This window comes from Zingiber officinale, chromosome 5A, assembly GCF_018446385.1.
Source record: "Zingiber officinale cultivar Zhangliang chromosome 5A, Zo_v1.1, whole genome shotgun sequence".
Taxonomy (NCBI): Eukaryota; Viridiplantae; Streptophyta; class Magnoliopsida; order Zingiberales; family Zingiberaceae; genus Zingiber; species Zingiber officinale.
In genome coordinates, this window is record NC_055994.1 from 149956010 (window position 1) to 149973917 (window position 17908).

The window sequence follows — 17908 nt, forward strand, 5'->3', positions numbered from 1 at the left end:
AAAATGTATTGATACTACGAAATAACAGAGAATAACAAAGTCTTACCTACCTCCTCCTCGGTTCATTCATGGGGCCACTTGACTTCTTATAAACGACATTTGGAGGATGAACCTAATCAAGTTCATTTTGGGGTCGGTCCTTCTCTTTATTTCACCTAGCTACAACTTGCCCGATACCTTACTAGTTGTTGATGGATCTTTGATAAAGACTTTCATATGTACCTAGTTACCACAGTAGGGATCCTCTAGTCCGTAAATTACGGATCAGAAGATAGTCTACTGATGTGAATCCTTGATTTGGATGGATCCCACCTATTTAAAGATGGGGTCCATCTAAATCAAGGATCCTCGTGTAATGGACCATTCCATGATCCGTAATTTACGGACCAGGGGATCTACTCTCCTAGTTATCGAGCCCAACTTACTCGTGTTAAGTGAATTAGTTAAGTTGTAAGTTAAAATTCAGTGGGTCATCCACGAAAAACACTCATTGAGTCATTGCTATGTCTCAAATGTCTTAATCTCATTTCAAATTCTATATTGGGACTATAATTTCCTCGTATGTTCAAAGAACTCTCCTTCTTCTTCTTTGATTCCTATGTTTTAAAAAACCTTTTATTTTTAACTTTTTTAATAATAAATGAAGTTATGTGCTAATTTTTAGTTTCGATAGCTTCTTAATTTGTTAATACAAACAACACTAAATTATTGTTACTAAAGTGTCTCTTGGACTTGAAAAAAAAGATACTAACATTTTTCATAAAAATCTACCATCACTGAACTTTGAGCAAAGTCTTCGATGGGCCACTAAAGAAAATACAATTAAAAATATATTTTTTAAAGAAAGTATTCCCTTAAAATATCTTCTAAGATTTGTGCCATTCGAGAATTTTGGATAGACTTCATTATTTTAAAAAATAAAAATAAAAAGATTGATTCTAGAAGGAATATAAAAATGTTTGTTGAAAAAATATACTTGTTTTTTCTTGATATGCACTCGACTAAATGACAAAAGAGGAATAGACATTGACTCTATGGATAGGCATCAAAAACTAAAGGATATTTAACATCCAAAATTAAAATAATTTTTTTTAATTAGGAAAAAAATTATTGTACATAATTTTACTTTACAGTGTAAGAAGCTATTTTTATGCTTTATAAAAATTAAAAAATATTAGTAGTAGTTGACTTGTGATCATTGTTCATGGGTAGGTGTTTAGGTCAAGATTCCCTCACTGATTATGTGTTTACCCTTTTGCTGTTGATGTGGTGCATGCACTTATTGTGTTTTGCAATATTGTGATTTTTTTTTTTGTTTTTCTACCAAAAGAGCTACCAATGAAGAGGGAACAAGGATCTCTATATTTTGTGGATTGAAGGATGATCCATAATCTCATTGTGGTTAGATTATGGTCATGATCTGATTCAACGATAATTGATTGAAATTTTCTTATATTTATCTTCTTATCCATATTGTAGTTTGGATTAGGGATGATAATTTCATCCGAACCCGATGGAGGATTCGACATCTGACCCGAATGAAGAAGGGTATGGAGGAATTATCAATATCCAATACCCCGACCCGAATATCCGATTAAATTATATATATATATATATATATATATATATATATATATATATATATATATATATATATATATTAAAGAAATTTTTCTTTTTTCAAAATCAACTTCATATTTTTGTTGATATTAGTAGAAGACTATATAGATGTTTAATTTATTTTTTTAATATATATATATATATATATATATATATATATATATATATATAGAGGTTGTTAATTTTAATATATTTTTGTTGAATGATAATAGTTGGATAGAAAGAAAAAAAAATTATAACTATAGAAGATATCCAATCATTTAATGGGTATGGATATACCCATCGGAGATCCTATACTCGATGGATATAGAAACGAAGGATATAGAATCTGACCCAAACTCGATCCATTGTCATCACTAGTTTGGATCGAGAGAGACGACGGACCTCCGGATGACTTCCGGTCTTCTGTCTCGAACCAAATTACAATCTAAATAGAAATATGAACTCAAAGAAATCACAATTAACTACGATTAAATTATAATCACGATCCTATTATAATTAGAGTTGGGGACCATTTCCTTATGTATAAAAAAAATTTCCGATCTGATGAAGAGGGATAAACAAAGTTAACCACGGCTAAAAAGTAAATAATAATTTTATGTGCCTTAATTCTTCATTTTTTGTAATTAAAAAAAATATGGTTGTATAAAAATATCTATCAATCATTTATTTTATCTTCAAACTATAAACTTCCACCCTAAACCTTTAAAAGGCAAGGAAAGAGGTCTTCAAACTCAAGTAGGGAGTCAAACTAAAAAATGGTAAGATCTCCCTGCTGCGAAAAGGCTCACACCAACAAAGGAACTTGGACGAAAGAGGAAGATCAGCGCCTTATCGCACACATCAAGGCCCATGGCGAAGGTCGTTGGCGCTCCCTCCCCAAGGCGGCCGGTCTCCTCCGATGCGGCAAGAGTTGCCGCCTCCGGTGGATCAACTATCTCCGTCCCGACCTCAAGCGCGGTAACTTCACCGAGGAAGAGGATGCCCTCATCATCCATCTCCACTCTCGCCTAGGCAACAAGTAAGCAACTTTATCATTTGCTATGAACACTTTTTTACGATAAATAATCAATCAATTAGTCCATCAATCAAATATTTTTATGATTTTCTATGAACTTTTCGTCATAATTAAATAATTGAGCAATCATTCCTCAATCAGATATTTTAATGATAGTCTTTTTAATTTTTTCCTTAAAAAATATATAGGTGGTCACTGATAGCAGGGAGATTGCCGGGGAGGACCGACAACGAGATCAAGAACTACTGGAACACACACATCAAGAGAAAGCTACTAAGCAAGGGAGTGGACCCGAGCACACACCGGCCGATTGATGCGACTTGTGAGAAGAGCGAGGAGAAGGGGTGGCGGTCGGAGGAGGCACCGAGGTGTCCTGACCTCAACTTGGAGCTGTGCATGGGCCTTCCGAGCTTTCAGCAAGAACCTAAGTGCGTCGTGCCGAGCAACACTACATTAGACTATAGAAGGAATCTTCAGATGATCAAGTAGTAGATTTTAAAAAGTGTATGCGTGTTTTTATAAAGAGGAAAAAAATAGAGAAAATTGTGTTTAGTTTGCAAGATAAATAAGTTTGTGATAAGAGAAGAGAGGGATGAGAATTCGCTTTCTCCTCTTTTATGTTTTCCTTTTTTTTTTGTTGTTACAATTATGAGAAGATAAAGCAATACAATTGTCGATGTTTGGGTAGTCTGCTAAAAGCTTTACAGTTGCATCATGCTTAGGGGCTATATCAATTTCTATTAATTCGGTAAAAGGTGAAATCCGGGATTCAATCCTTGCTTAATTTTATAAACCTATTGATAATCAACTCGGCTATCTAAGCTATATCAATTTATATTAAGAAGATATGTTATTGTCATTTCACTAAGATGAAGACGGTGCGCATTGGTAGTCGACAACCCTATGTTTTGGCTTCCTCTCATTTCATTTTATGAAATCACTAAGTTTAACATCGTATATATCGTCAATAGAGAGGCCCTCCATGGTGAATTTTTGTGGAGGGATAGTCTATGGAAATCGAGTTGATCTTCCTTACTAAGGGTGGTTGGCAATCAATCCTATTTAATTTGTTGGCTTCTCCTTGAGCAACATTAATTAATAATAAACATATAATTGATTGATTGTTCTCGAAATTGATAGATAGGCTAATTAAATTCCATTTCTATTGACTTCTTAAAAGTCAAGTCAGCTACATGTGCTTTCATGTTCAGATGCAAAACTAGCAGATATATCGTAGTGTGAAATGAGGATTTGATTTGTAGAGCAAAATCAAAAAGGGGAACTTTGATGGATGAGAAGAATCTTCGTTCAAAATGTTGAATAGTATATCATCAAATCCATCGTTTTCAAATTTGAAGTAGAGAGTTGATTGAACTTGTCAATAAATGGAGGACTAGTTAAAATTGTAATTCAATCAAAATACCTTTGTTTCTTGTTTTCTATAGATATCACTCGATAATCCCAAACATGTTCCTCAAGTAAACAAGGGAAACACTCTTATGATGCTCGACATGCAGCATTGTCATGCCTAGACTATCCGCCTGTTTTGATAAGAATTAGCTATAACCTGATCACTACACCAACCCAAAATGTCAAAGGAAAGCAATTCAACATGTTGCTCTCAACACAACAGTGGGCATGATCAAGAACAAATTAACCAGATTATACAATGCATCATGCGGTGCTCACAACCTGCTCGATCACTGTCAGGGATCATCAAATGGCACTTGGATGGACACGCGAATTGTTCGAGTTGCTTCTGAATCTGGTAAATGGTCGATAAACCCCATCGACTCGTGCATCGCCGTTTTGTTTTATCTGGAAAACTATAAAACTGCATCTGCAAACTTGAATGATCCCGGTGCTCATTTTTCTAGCACAAGGATTGACAACTGCAGGGAAGTCATGGCTGGAGTAAGGACCCAGAAAGAAGGGGATACACACAAGGAAAACATGGCATTAAAGGTCTGGTGATGAATGCATTAGCACTGAGTGATGAGAGAATGCTGGAATATGGCTTGAAAAGTCCTGTTGCTGATTTTTCCAAAGCATAAGCGTGAAAGAGCTATGAGAATGCGACATTGTAGAAGGTTGGTGATAACCAGAGGTTCCCATTTCATACTGAGAATCTTCGCAATAACTAAGGCAAGTTCAGCTACATGAAGAAATTTGAATTGTGCCAGAAATGTAATGGGATGAGTATGACCGAATAATAGTCAAGTTATCAATGAGGAGTCCTTTTCCAATGGAAACTACAATACCAGATGTCTCAAAGGATAAAGACGACCGAAAAACTAAACTGAGTCAAATCAAAATTTTCTTACAATAATCTCAATTTGGTTCGATTTTGGCAAGTAGATGTGTTTGGTCTGTTCAATAGGGGAGAATAAAATCATATGTAATATGTGTTTGATTTTAAAAATAATAGTTTTTGTTTTATTTTTAAGTATCTGAAAACATAAGCATTTAAAAATCTTGCAAATATATATATAATGTTGTTTTATAAATTTGAGGTTATTTTCAAAATAAGTTTTTATTTAATTAGTTATGTAATTCTAAATAGGACATTTATTTAAAATAATAACAATGTATAAAATAATTACAGCTTAAATATTATTTTTATTCATCACTATACAAGAGATAGTGAAGCTATTTTTAGCCTGCCAAAGAGCTCAATTGGGTGAACAAGTAGGAGGAAGCAGTCAGGCCAAACAGACAAGATGGCCCGAAAGGGTCAAGTAAGTGAGCTCACCGAGTAGGCCGAATCACGAGTATGTTAAGTTGACCATAAAATATAATATTGAACTAAAAGTGTTTCCAACTCTGAGAACTGTACAAATTTTACAGTAAAAATAAAAGTGCTCACCAAAAGAAGCTTGGAGCTCGTCCAAAAGTTAGTCTAACTTAAATAAGTCAATCAAAAAATATGATGCATACAAAAAAAAGTAATTCAAATAAATAGATAGATTGAATAGCAATCCATGAATAAATAAATGTCTAAATAGATAAACATGTTCAAACAACACTTTATTCCAAACTAGTTCACATAAACAGTTTTGTGAACCTGTGTTGAATTATTTATCAAATAAGCAAAATTATTGGCTAATCATAAAAAACAAAAGTTGATGAAGGTAGTTTGGTAGACATCCAGCTATCCCTTTTAGTCCAAATCTGCTCAAAGCATCCCAAATTCCATGAAATCCAACGACAACGAATCTACCCAAAGTAGTTTTATTTGCTCCCGTTTGAAATTTTTATTTATTTTAATTTTTTTGTGTTTTTTTTGGGACTTTATTAGATAACCTTCGAGAGAGACAAATGTTGTTGCGAGGAGAATGCTCCAACAAGTACTTTCTCCTAACTGGCAATTGATCTACTTGAAACTTTGTTTATCGCATTCACAGAAGCTCCATCACGTCTCTGGGTATTCAAATTCTCAGACACTGTTCTACCAAACCCCATACCGATCGGACGACTAATATTGTTGAGCCGAGAACCAGAACCCCTCTCAGATAAGCCAAGGTTCTGCACATGAGCCAGAATTAAATCAACGCTAGATGTATACTGAGGACGAGAAACAATGCCATGTTGGTGTGGTATTGGAGGAAGAATCCAAATGATCCAATCATTTCGTCGCCTTATTTTCTCACCCTGCAACACAGCACATAAAGCATCCCATAAATTATAAGAGTATCAAGAAGAAAAGGGAGCAAATAGTTCATTGATGAAACTCAACTGTTTACTGAATCATAAGATTTTAGTAAACTTGGAAATATATCTTATGCGTATGAACAAAAATGATTGGAACGAAGAGCAACAATGGATTGTAGTAACAATAGAAGCATTTAATGAATTAAGAATAAAATCGCCATATAAAATTGGTAAACTACTTAAGTTGGGGGCAGACATGCTAAATATTATAGTTAAGTAGTCAAAAATTGTCAAACCAAACAAATTTAGACATTTTTAATACCTGTATTTCCACAACAGTTGAACCTCGAAGCGACTCCAATATAAATGGTATGTCGTTTGTTAATTGTTTAACCTGCAAATATGAAGAAATAGAGAGAAATCCGACAATCAAGACAACAAAGAAGACAATGATATGTTGGCTAACAACAGATTATAACATTAATCTTCAGACAATGCAGTTAAAATTCACTTCCGAATTTTGGAAGAAATTAAAGAATCCCCCAAATATAACTATATAAGTGGTCAGCTCAAGATTAAGAAAAATAATGGTGCTATAATTACAAAAACTTAGATCTTGAATTATTTTCACCCGATTTTTTATGATAATGAAAACATTTTGTTGTAGTCTAGCTAAATATTTATCGTTGATATATAAATTTCAAATAACCTTCAAGTTGCTGCTCGCCCCAAATAAATCTATGCTAGAGCAACAACAGAACATGAGGAAACGAGATGCATGCATCTACAGATCCTTTGATATGACTTGTGAAGTGGAAATGGCCAAAGAAGGATACTCCGTTATTACAAGAGGAAGATGCATAAGAAGTAGCTGAATAAGCACGATCTTTACCCATAGTTGGCAGTGGTAGCAATTGAAGAAATGGCGTGACAGCAATTGAGGGCATGGTTTGAATTTGTGGTAGTTAATGGTGCAAGTAGTTGTGCAGTTTTGGGGTTATGATACTGAATTATCAGAGTATCTTATGTTAATGGAAGAAATCAAGTAGTTGTGCAGCTTCTAATAGTAGTGCGGTGTTGAAATATAAATTTCTTATGCTAGTAGAAGATATGTAATTGCTGGTGTAATTTAGTGGAAGATACAGTGCTAAATGAAAGGAGTCTCTCATATTAATGGAAGAAATGTTGCAAGTGTAATGTGTTCTATACATACACATACAAATGAAAGAAATTGCAGCTTTTTATCAAATTTTCTATGTGCTCTTTATCCCTCTTCTATGAACAAAACACTATTTCTCTTTCCCTGATACATCTACAGGAGAAGGTTGTGGTTCCCAAGGAATTGTCCAATGTACAATCCCAATGATAACATCACCTCCTTACTTTGGACGCCAGCACCAAACAACCAGTCACCAGATCATACAGTCCTTCCCTTACCCTCCCCTAGGGTAGAGTCAGACTGGGCGATGATCTCTATCTTGAATAAGTTAGATCAGGCCCAATTCTGTTGTTATACTACACTAACTAGAAAATGACCAATCTAAGATCTGAAACCTAAAGAGATCATCACCTAACACATTATATCTTGAAGCATAATTAACACAATATGCTGTGTGAAACCATAATATGGTATGACGTCCATATCATGTTCTAGTAAAGATAAATCAGCTTTCGAAGTGGCACGACTTATATGAATCTGAAGACAGGAGTAAACTTATATGTAAATGTGAACCAACTTGGTGCGACAGTTAGAAATAATTTTTTGGTAACATGTGAACCAAACTCTATGTACATGCATGAAAATTGAGAATAACTACATTCAAACTGTGAATGTGCACCATTCAAGATTCCAGACATAGCAGAGTTATAAAAAATTCCAAGTAATGTGACAAATTGCACAGTGTAATATGAGATTCTAACCCAAACAATTTTCTGATAATGTGCTAGAAATCTTCCATATATGTGCATGTTGAGAAAGAATTACAATTATCAAGTCTTTCAGATTCAGCTAATTACACAGAATATTTGTGATACTGCACCAAATTAATGATAAAAATTTCAAGACTGACATCATAAAAACATTATGAATTTATTAATGTCGGAAGTTGAAAAATAGCATTTAAAGAAAAAGTAAAATCAAATCAGACCCTAGAACAGGCGAGAGAGAAGTAAACACTAACTACTCACGCGATTAAACCCTGCAATCAGGGAGATGGGAACCCATCCCTGATCATCCATTTTCTGTCTCAAATAGGTGTCCTTCAGCAAGTTATCAAAACTGCAAAGCAAAGACAACATAAACAAAACTAAGAGTTTCTGGTTAAAATATGATATATGAGCGCAAAAATGATTACCTGAAGTAATATTCTATTTGCTGGAGTATCATGCTGCGAAAATGTTCCACCGGGGCTATGTACACAGTAGAAGGTATAGCCGGTGGGGCTTGATGATGAATAAAGGGTGCATTCCTCAGTGGATCAATTGGTGGTGGAGGGGGCATACCATAGACATGAGGAACATCTGAAAGAGAAGAACCTGGATAGACGATTGGAGTAACAATAGGCCGGACAAGGGGAGGCATTCCGATGAATGGAACCGGAGGAGGAGGCGGTGGTTGTTGAACAAACGACTGCGAGTAACCCCTCTGCTGAACCAATGGCATAGGCATGGGCATTAGTTGATCTCTGTTATTAAAACCTCGAGCAGAATTCCAGCTAACACCTCCTTGATGGAAGCCCCCGCCACCATTATTATTTCCTCGTCGGTTTCTGTTGAACCCCCCACGGTGATCATCCTCACCGTGGTGTTGTGTCGTCAATCCGCCATTCCTATTGGGCTCCCAGTTGCTGCCCTTGCTGGGACCGTTGGGAGAAGAACCCGAGCCCTCTTCCAAAGCAATCGGAGTGATCTCTGGCGTGGGGGATTGTTGATGCGATGGTGATCCATTAGCCTGGGAACCACTGCTGCTGCCGCCCCTCTTGATGGAATTACTTTTAGGAATGGATTTCTGACGAGCGGGAATCTCCGGGCTTCGATTAGAATTAGGGTTAGGATTGTTAGAAGTTGCCTTCGGAGGAGCCATCAGAGGGACCTAAAATTGGCACAAACAAGAACCAGAGAATCAAGATAAAATTTTCCTACGAAATGGCAGATCCGAAAATATAGCATTACCTCGTGAGTAGTGTCCGATCCATCAGGAACAACCAAGGAGGGTTCCGAGGAGGAGGTCGGTTTGGCGATGGACTTGGCGGACTCCGAAAGCTCAGGCCAAGTGGCTCCCATCACGGCGCCCCCCTCGCTATCCCCGTTGCTCAGGACATTCCAAGCCTTCTTTCCAGCCGCATTGCCGCCGCTCCCCTGCTCCTCGGCTACCGCCTCGAGCGGCCGGAGGGAGGCGATCGAGGACGAGGACGAGCTCTCGGGGGCGAGATCGGAGGGCAAGGAACGATCTACGGGCTCAGGATGCGGATACAACCAAGGAGCGGTGGTGGCCGCGTCGGCCTCCACGCGGACGACGTGGCTCCAGGGGGAAGCGAGGCCGCGCCCGGCAGGCCTGCCAGCGGCAGGGCCCGTGAACGAAGAAGAGGAATTGAAGGCCGGCGACATGATCAAGGACGAGAGGTTTAGGATTCTACCGATTCCGGGATCAGGGAATCCCAAAAAACAATTGTGAGAAAAAAAATATATAGACAAGAAATAAAATTCAATCGCAGGAAGACGATGAACAATATCGAATCAAAATGTATACGAAAAGAAAAAGTTTGAGAAAATTAAAGGAAACAGAACTAATTGATCGCAAAAAGGGCAAAAAAAACAAAAAATTCTTCAGCAGATCTCTCTCTTTTCGCTCTCGCCTCTCTCACCCTGCATCGCTCGCGCTCTTCTCGCTCTCTCTCTCGCTCCCTTTCTCTCGTTTCTCCGCTCGAGTAGAGAGGCCATTTAAAAAACAGAGGAAAATTTTTCATTTTGCCTTTCAAAGTTTTAAAGTTTTCGACATAATACTTTTACTTTTGAATTTGTCAAATTACTCCTCGGAAAACTTCAATTTAAAATGGAAGGTCCTATGCTTACGTCAGCAGCGTTTTCCTTAAAATCGTTTTTCTTTATTTAAACAACGTTTGTATTTTTAAAGAAAAAATTGCACATAAATGGTAAATATATATTTTTTTAATCAAATAATATATTTTGATTTCTTGCCAAATGTATTTAATAAGTTTTTATTACTTAAATTATGAATAATAATTTAAGTACTAATCGTATGACAAGTGACAAGGACTAAAAACAACCTAAAAGATATTATGTTTATTTTTTAAATTTTTATCAACCATGAAATTAAATTAAAAAATGATAATCCATCGAATAAATCCTAGAGCATAGCATAAACGATGAACACATGATATCATAAAATAAGTCTAGTCTTCACTACATCAAATTATTATTCATATCCGACTCGGAGTCATTAGTTTTACAAGTTCTATATATATATTCTACTAATTTTCTTTTTCACTCATGTATCAAAATTTAAAATTGAAATATATTTCTTAAGACACAATTGCACCATTTGCTAACTAAACTCAAATTCTCTGTATTAGGTTCAGTTAGTTTTTGACTATTAAATTATTAGTTTAACATATCACAAAAATATTTTAATTATTTAATTAAAAATAATATAAGTGAAAAAAATATATAAAATATTATACGAACTAATAATATGTTATGCATAAAATTAAAAGTATAGATAATTTAGTTAAAATAAAAATATTGATGGTATTATCAAATCACAATAGAAGATATTGCATTTTTTTTATTTTTAAGATTTATATTATTTTTATATTAGCGTTCATTTTTATATTATTATATTAGCGTTCAAAATTGAACAAACGTTAAATCCTAAATATATCTTGATGACTAGATTAAATTAAGACGAAAATATTATTAACAAGTGACGTTATGAACTTGTGCTATTCCAAAATGATTAATTAACCTTAAGGATGTATAAAATATATTTAGTTAAAAAAAAAAAAAAAGGTTGACCATTCAAAATCTAGGGGTTTAAGGGACTAATCTTGTCGTGTATCACTTATATAATTTAAAATTATCCTCATAAATGTAGTGTATTGGTAAAATATTTAGGAGAACAAACAATTCATATTCTAATAGATATGAATATTCTGAAAATTAATCTTTAATTATGTCTAAGTTGAGATAAAGTTTAGACATCTAATTATTAAAAATAAAAACATATAATTTAAAATTATATACGCGTTGTAAGATAATTAAAGTGGCGCATGAAATTAGGTCAAAATCTCCTTGAACGTGTTGATTAGGTTTGGTTGAAATTCCTCGTAAACAGGGGGGAAGTTTGGAAAGTGTGAAGGTTTGATTTTGACCTTTCTTCATACGTATTTGACTCTTTTAAAAAGACTAAATAAAAAAAACAATAAAAAGGTATTTTTTTCAAAAAAAAAAAACATTCAATTAAAATTATTTTAATATTAAACGAAATTAGTTCAACATTAATTTAAATTTTCCTAGAAAAAAAAGAATGTGGCAAAATAAAAAAAAAAAAAATAAAAAAAAAAGATAATTACACCTAAAGTACTCTCGTCAATCCATTCAAGATTAATACAAAATAAATTATAATAACTAAACATTAAGTGGGAGGGGGAATACGTGTTGCAGGAGATGATTTACTACCATCTCTTTATAACCCCTAGGAGTGTAAATGAACCAAATCGTTCACGAGTTATTCGAATCTCGATTCGATAAAAGTTCGTTTGAGTTCGTTTAATGAGACTCCTTAAGATAAATAAATCAAGCTCAAGTTTCACAATATTCGGTTTGTTAGCTCGTGAACATATTCATTAAATTCATGAATCAACTTTTAAATAAAAAATAATAATTTTGATATTGAATTTATAGATTTTATACTCTACTTATGAAACATATAGATTAATATATTAAATTTATTTATTAGAATAAAATTATAAATTTTAATAAGAATACTATAATTTTTTCTAAATATATAATTTAGTTTTTAATGAATATTTAAATTTATAATTTATATTTATTAAGTTCGTTTAAGCATAAAAGTTCGTGAGCCATTAATATATTCGTTAAATAAAACTTGAGTTCGACTCGATTATAAACAAGTCAAACTCAAATATTCAAAAGTTCGTCTCGACTCAGTTCGATTACACTGATACAACCTCCTCCATAAGTCGAACCACATCAAGGGCATGGCTGATTGAAAATTTAAAAAAAAAATTTCAAATGCAGCGTCTCTTAATTATAATTATTCATATAGTAAAAAAAAACTCTCTGTTTGTTTTAATCCAGTTATTTATCCAATTAATCGATCAATTCTGAAAATGGACTTATTCAGTTTTACAAAAAACCTTCCTTGGCAATCAAAAAAAAAAAAAAAAAAAAAATACTCACAGAGGTCATTCAAATAACTAGCGTTCTTGAGTAATTAAAGTTACTCGAGGATGATGCAACTTTGATCAAAGCTATTTAAAGGGAGAATACATAGAAATGTTTTAGATATTAAATTATAATTATGGTGATGTTTTGATAATTTTCCATTATTTCCTCCCATCTCAAGTCGGTTTAAGCCCAAAAGGTCAAAGATTTTTTTTTCTACCATTAAGGTTGCATCCAACATTAGAGCCTCTATAATGGTTAGAACTCGGTGAGAACATTTTCATTGTCATATCCATATCATATCAAAAAATAAAAATTTTATATATCTCTTTACTATATAAAAATCTCTCAACAACACTTTTATGAGTTTTGTATTTTTTAAACTCTCAGACCACATATTTCTCTCCTAATTAAAAAACATCTCCAGTTTAAATTTAAATTAAAAAAATTATTTTAAATTAACAAAATAATAAAGGAGATGGAGGCGCTCCTTTCCGAATGGGAAGGAGCTCCCTCCCAGTATGGAAGGGAGCTCCCTTCATTGTTGTATCCATACCACGTCAAAAGTAAAAAAATCTCATACATCTCTCTACTATCAAAAAGACTCCTCAACAACTCCTTCATGAGTCTTATGTTGGTTGTTACTCGGAAAACCTAATGGTTCCACTGTACAAAAATTTTGTACAAAGGTCTGAACCTTTTCCTAGCTACCATGTGTTCTTTTAAATTAAACTTGGATCGCCTGCGGAACTTAACACGTTTGATCCAAAGTTTAATCTATTTGTTCTTTTAGGTTTTGACTTGGATCTCCTGCGGAACTTAACACGTTCGATCCAAATCACCTAAGTTATTAATTCCATTAAATATTAATTTCCATAATTGGTTCCCAGTACTGACGTGGCGAGGCACATGACCTTCTTGGATATGGGAGCAACCACCTCCGACTAGACAAAACCTTTTAAGGAAAGCTAATATTTAATTTCCTAAAATAACTTTAGGTTAATCGAAAGGAACAATCAAATCACAAGGAAAAGAAAAAAACAAAGAACGCAACATCGAAAACAAATTCGAAATACTAGAATCGCATGCCTCTTGTATTTGGTATTATTTCCAAAAATAACTAGTATGATGCGGAAAGGAAAAATACTAGTTATATCTTTTAGAAAGACCTCTTGATCTTCTACCGTATTCCTCTTCTAATCTCGGACGTTGTGTGGGCAACGATCTTCCGACACGAGAACCACCAAACCACCTTCTTCTTCTTTCCTTCAAGTTTCGGCCAAGCAAGACTTTCAAAGGAATAAGATCCTTTTCCACCAACCAAGCTCCAAGGGATGCAAGCTTTCTCTCCTTCTTCTCCAAGCTAAGATCCGGCCACCACTTGATCTCCAAGAGAAAAGAAGGTTTCGGCCACAAAGATGGAGAGAAGAGAAAGGGAAGGGCCGGCCACACCAAGGAAGAAAAGAGGGAGAAAAATAATAGCGTTGTTCATAATGAAGCATCCTCTACCATCTCTTTTATAATCCTTGGTCTTTGGCAAATAAGGAAAATTTAATAAAAACTTCCTTAATTCTTTTTCCATTGAAAAGGAAAATTTATTTAATTAAAAATAATTTTCTTTTCATCATGATAATGGTCGGCCACCTTTAATCCCTTAATCAAGGAAATTTTAATTCACACAAGAATTAAAACTTCCTAATTTGCTTCCGGAAATTTATAAAAATTTCTCAAATAATTTTTTCCTTCAGGGTGGTTAATAAAAAAGAAATTTTATAAATTAAAATCTTTCTTTTAAACATGTGGATAAAAAGAAAGTTATCTCTAAAAATTAAAATCTCTTTCAATCTACAAATAAGGAAAGATATCAAATCTTTTCTTAATCTTTTGTAGAAACTTATAAAAGAGAATATTTAATTTTTAAACTCTCTTTTAAATCATGAACATGTTTAAAATCCACCTTTTAATCAACAAATAAGGAAAGATTTCAAATTTTTAAACTCTCTTTTAAACATGTGGATGATTTACAAATAAGAAAAGTTTTTAATAAAAATTAAAACCATCCTTTTAATCTACAAATAAGGAAAGAGATTAATCTCTTCTCTTAATCTTTTGTAGAAAGCTATAAAAGGAAATTTTAATTTTTAAACTCTCTTTTAAATCATGATATCCACATAAGAAATAATTTTAATAAAAAACCTTTTTAATATTCTAATGGTCGGCCACCTACTTGGCTCAACCATTTGGTCTTGGCCGGCCCTAGCTTGGGTTCCAAGCTAGCTTGGCTGGGCCCATTGGATGGGTAAGAAGGTGGGTATGTGGTGGGTATAAATCTCTATATACAAGAGGCTACGATAGGGACCGAGAGGAGGAATTGGTTTTGGTCTCCCGATGAAATTAAGCATCCCGTGTTCACCCCGAACACACAACTTAATTTCATCAATAATAATTCATTCCACTAAAGAACTATTATTGAACTACCGCACCAATCCCAAATTACATTTTGGGCTCCTTCTTATTATGAGTGTGTTAGTCTCCCTGTGTTTAAGATAACAAATGTCTACTAATTAAGTAAGTTACTGACAACTCACTTAATTAATATCTAGCTCCAAGAGTAGTACCACTCAACTTCATCGTCATGTCGGACTAAGTCCACCTGCAGGGTTTAACATGACAATCCTTATGAGCTCCTCTTGGGGACATTCTCAACCTAGATTACTAGGACACAATTTCCATCTATAATCAACAACACACACTATAAGTGATATCATTTCCCAACTTATCGGGCTTATTGATTTATCGAAATAAATCTCACCCATTGATAAATTAAAGAAATAAATATCAAATATATGTGTTTGTTATTATATTAGGATTAAGAGCACACACTTCCATAATAACTGAGGTCTTTGTTCCTTTATAAAGTCAGTATAAAAGAAACGACATCAAATGGTCCTACTCAATACACTCTAAGTGTACTAGTGTAATTATATAGTTAAGATAAACTAATACCTAATTACACTATGACCTTGCTATGGTTTGTTCTTTTCCATCTTGGCCGTGAGCTACTGTTTATAATTTATAAGGTACTGATAACATGATCCTCTGTGTGTGACACCACACACCATGTTATCTACAATATAAATTAATTGAACAACTACATTTATCATAAATGTAGACATTTAACCAATGTGATTCTTATTTCTAGATAAATGTTTATACCAAAAGCTAGGCTTTTAGTATATATCCTAACATCTTATACTTTTCATTATATATAATTATCATCTCTCCTTCATATTTTATATTATATACCATTAAATTTTTATAAAATTTAAATTCATAAATTGCTAACATGAAATAACGTTAATAATTAAAAAATACATAAATATTATAGTCCATCAAATAAAAAGACATAAATTATAATAATATAAAAATAAACTTAAATACATCTACATCAGGTCATGTTTCTGTTTAATTTTTTCAACCATTTTCTCATGTATCCTTTATAAGAATTTCATAATACTTATAAAAGATCTTGGCTTCCCGTAAAGTCATTTTTTGTATTGATATTCTTTAATATCTTGCTATTTTTTGTCGATGCTATGTAACATTGCGTCGCCCTCTCTGTCTTTGGATTTGTCCTTCCTCTTGGCTACCTTTTGCCTTATTGGATGAATGTGGACTTCAGAGTCATCCAAATCAATACACGATCTAGATTTAATGTTGAAGTGTTTCCCCCTGATGCAAATGTCCTTGCCTTCTTATTAGAGTAATGAGCAACTGATTGCGGAGTATATTTCTCATACTCTTTGAGAACCCTTCACACATGCATATACTTAAAATCCTTGTCATTATTATTGGTTTTTCACATATTCAGTGTATTTTTAACACATTCTCATCACTCTAACGCTTTGACGATGAGTATAAAAATTATTTTAGGTTGCAGAAAATTCATTTACCATCGGTGCAAATCTATAATAATGTGATTTCAGCCGCTGATAGCTTATCATCATAGATCCAGTGGAGCGATGCTTGTTGTAGTAATCAACTATACATTTCTAGAAAACTTGATCGTTTTGGTCATTACCAATGATTACATCGATGATGATAGTTGCCTATGACTTCACAAGGACCACGTCTTCATCAAGGGACCAAAAGCTTTATTTGGTTTATTCATTTTTCTCTGGTTCAACTTCACGCTCTTCTTGTGATGAGTGTGATAGCCACTGAGTTGCTGGAACAGAAGATGATGTTAGAGATTTTTTATCACTAATAGATGGATCAGTAATAACCCTTTTTGATTTATTCGAAAGTATGACTAGTGGTTGAGCAGAAGAAAATATGTAAGGATAAGGCATTCCAAGTTGGTTAGCCATGGCTGACCAATCTTGGGATGGATACATACCAATGGAGCTAGGGCGGTGTTACTTGGATTCGTAAAAGAAATTATGAGAACTTTGGGAATTTGAGAAATTTAAAGGATATCGTAGAACATATGAAATATTTTAAAATTTTGAAGTGTATTGAATATGAGAGAAAATATGAGAATGTTGGATATTTGAAGAAATGTGAATATTTTGAGAATATGTATTTTCTTCTGTATTTGAAGAATTCAAAAGATTTATAAATGAAATATTGAGATTTTCATCTCTCTCAAATATAAATAGGGAATGAAAGAAAAAAAAAATATTAGAGAGTGAAGATAACAATGAGATAAATGAGAAATGAAATTGATCCTATATTTATAGATTTTTTTAAAAAATTTTAAAAATAATTTTTACCGTTGAACAATAGTTAAAAATTAATTGTTGTTTAACAACCGACATCAATTAATTTTTATTAGTAGTTGTCTATTCTTTATTTTTTTACAAATATTAAAAAAATATTTTAATATTAAATCGAAAACCTCCCTCCACTATAGGAGGTAGTAGTGGAGTCTAGAGAGAGATTTTTCGGCCTGGTCCGGAGCTCCTCTTAGAATCGTAGAAAAGTGATAACTCTATTGATATTTTTATAGAGGATTATTCAAATAAATTTTAGGATGAATTTTAAATGGACGTAAAATATCCTTGATTTATCTCCTTTTAGAAGTAGTGCAGAGTCACTTTGAAGGGTCTGTTAAGATGAGGATTTTCTATTTTACTCAAAGACATAAAGTAATACACGGAGGAAGATGATGGTGTCATCTTTTGCTAGTGC

At 33.5% G+C, this 17908-nt stretch overlaps 2 protein-coding genes across 2 annotated transcripts; one reads left to right on the plus strand and one right to left on the minus strand.

Moving 5' to 3' along the window:
- Positions 1 to 2319: 2319 nt before the first annotated feature.
- Positions 2320 to 3336, plus strand: LOC121983386 (myb-related protein Zm38-like). The gene is made up of 2 exons (XM_042536322.1): positions 2320 to 2641; positions 2827 to 3336. The coding sequence occupies exons 1-2, from the start codon at positions 2379 to 2381 to the stop codon at positions 3125 to 3127; spliced, it is 564 nt and encodes a 187-aa protein (XP_042392256.1). The 5' UTR covers positions 2320 to 2378; the 3' UTR covers positions 3128 to 3336.
- A 2286-nt stretch (positions 3337 to 5622) lies between these two features.
- Positions 5623 to 10195, minus strand: LOC121982424 (la-related protein 1B-like). The gene is made up of 5 exons (XM_042535473.1): positions 9461 to 10195; positions 8644 to 9380; positions 8477 to 8567; positions 6612 to 6683; positions 5623 to 6289 (listed from the first exon to the last, which is right to left on the minus strand). The coding sequence occupies exons 1-5, from the start codon at positions 9893 to 9895 to the stop codon at positions 5996 to 5998; spliced, it is 1629 nt and encodes a 542-aa protein (XP_042391407.1). The 5' UTR covers positions 9896 to 10195; the 3' UTR covers positions 5623 to 5995.
- Positions 10196 to 17908: the final 7713 nt, after the last annotated feature.

Bases quoted from the DNA above. Each gene is read 5' to 3' on its own strand.
- LOC121983386 (XM_042536322.1), top strand. From the start codon at position 2,379: ATGGTAAGATCTCCCTGCTGCGAAAAGGCTCACACCAACAAAGGAACT. The intron at 2,642-2,826 runs GTAAGCAACTTT...AAAAATATATAG, and splicing joins CACTCTCGCCTAGGCAACAA to GTGGTCACTGATAGCAGGGA.
- LOC121982424 (XM_042535473.1), bottom strand. From the start codon at position 9,895: ATGTCGCCGGCCTTCAATTCCTCTTCTTCGTTCACGGGCCCTGCCGCT. The intron at 9,381-9,460 runs GTAATGCTATAT...TGCCAATTTTAG, and splicing joins GATCGGACACTACTCACGAG to GTCCCTCTGATGGCTCCTCC. The intron at 6,290-6,611 runs GTATTAAAAATG...GCTGTGTTGCAG, and splicing joins CAACTGTTGTGGAAATACAG to GGTGAGAAAATAAGGCGACG.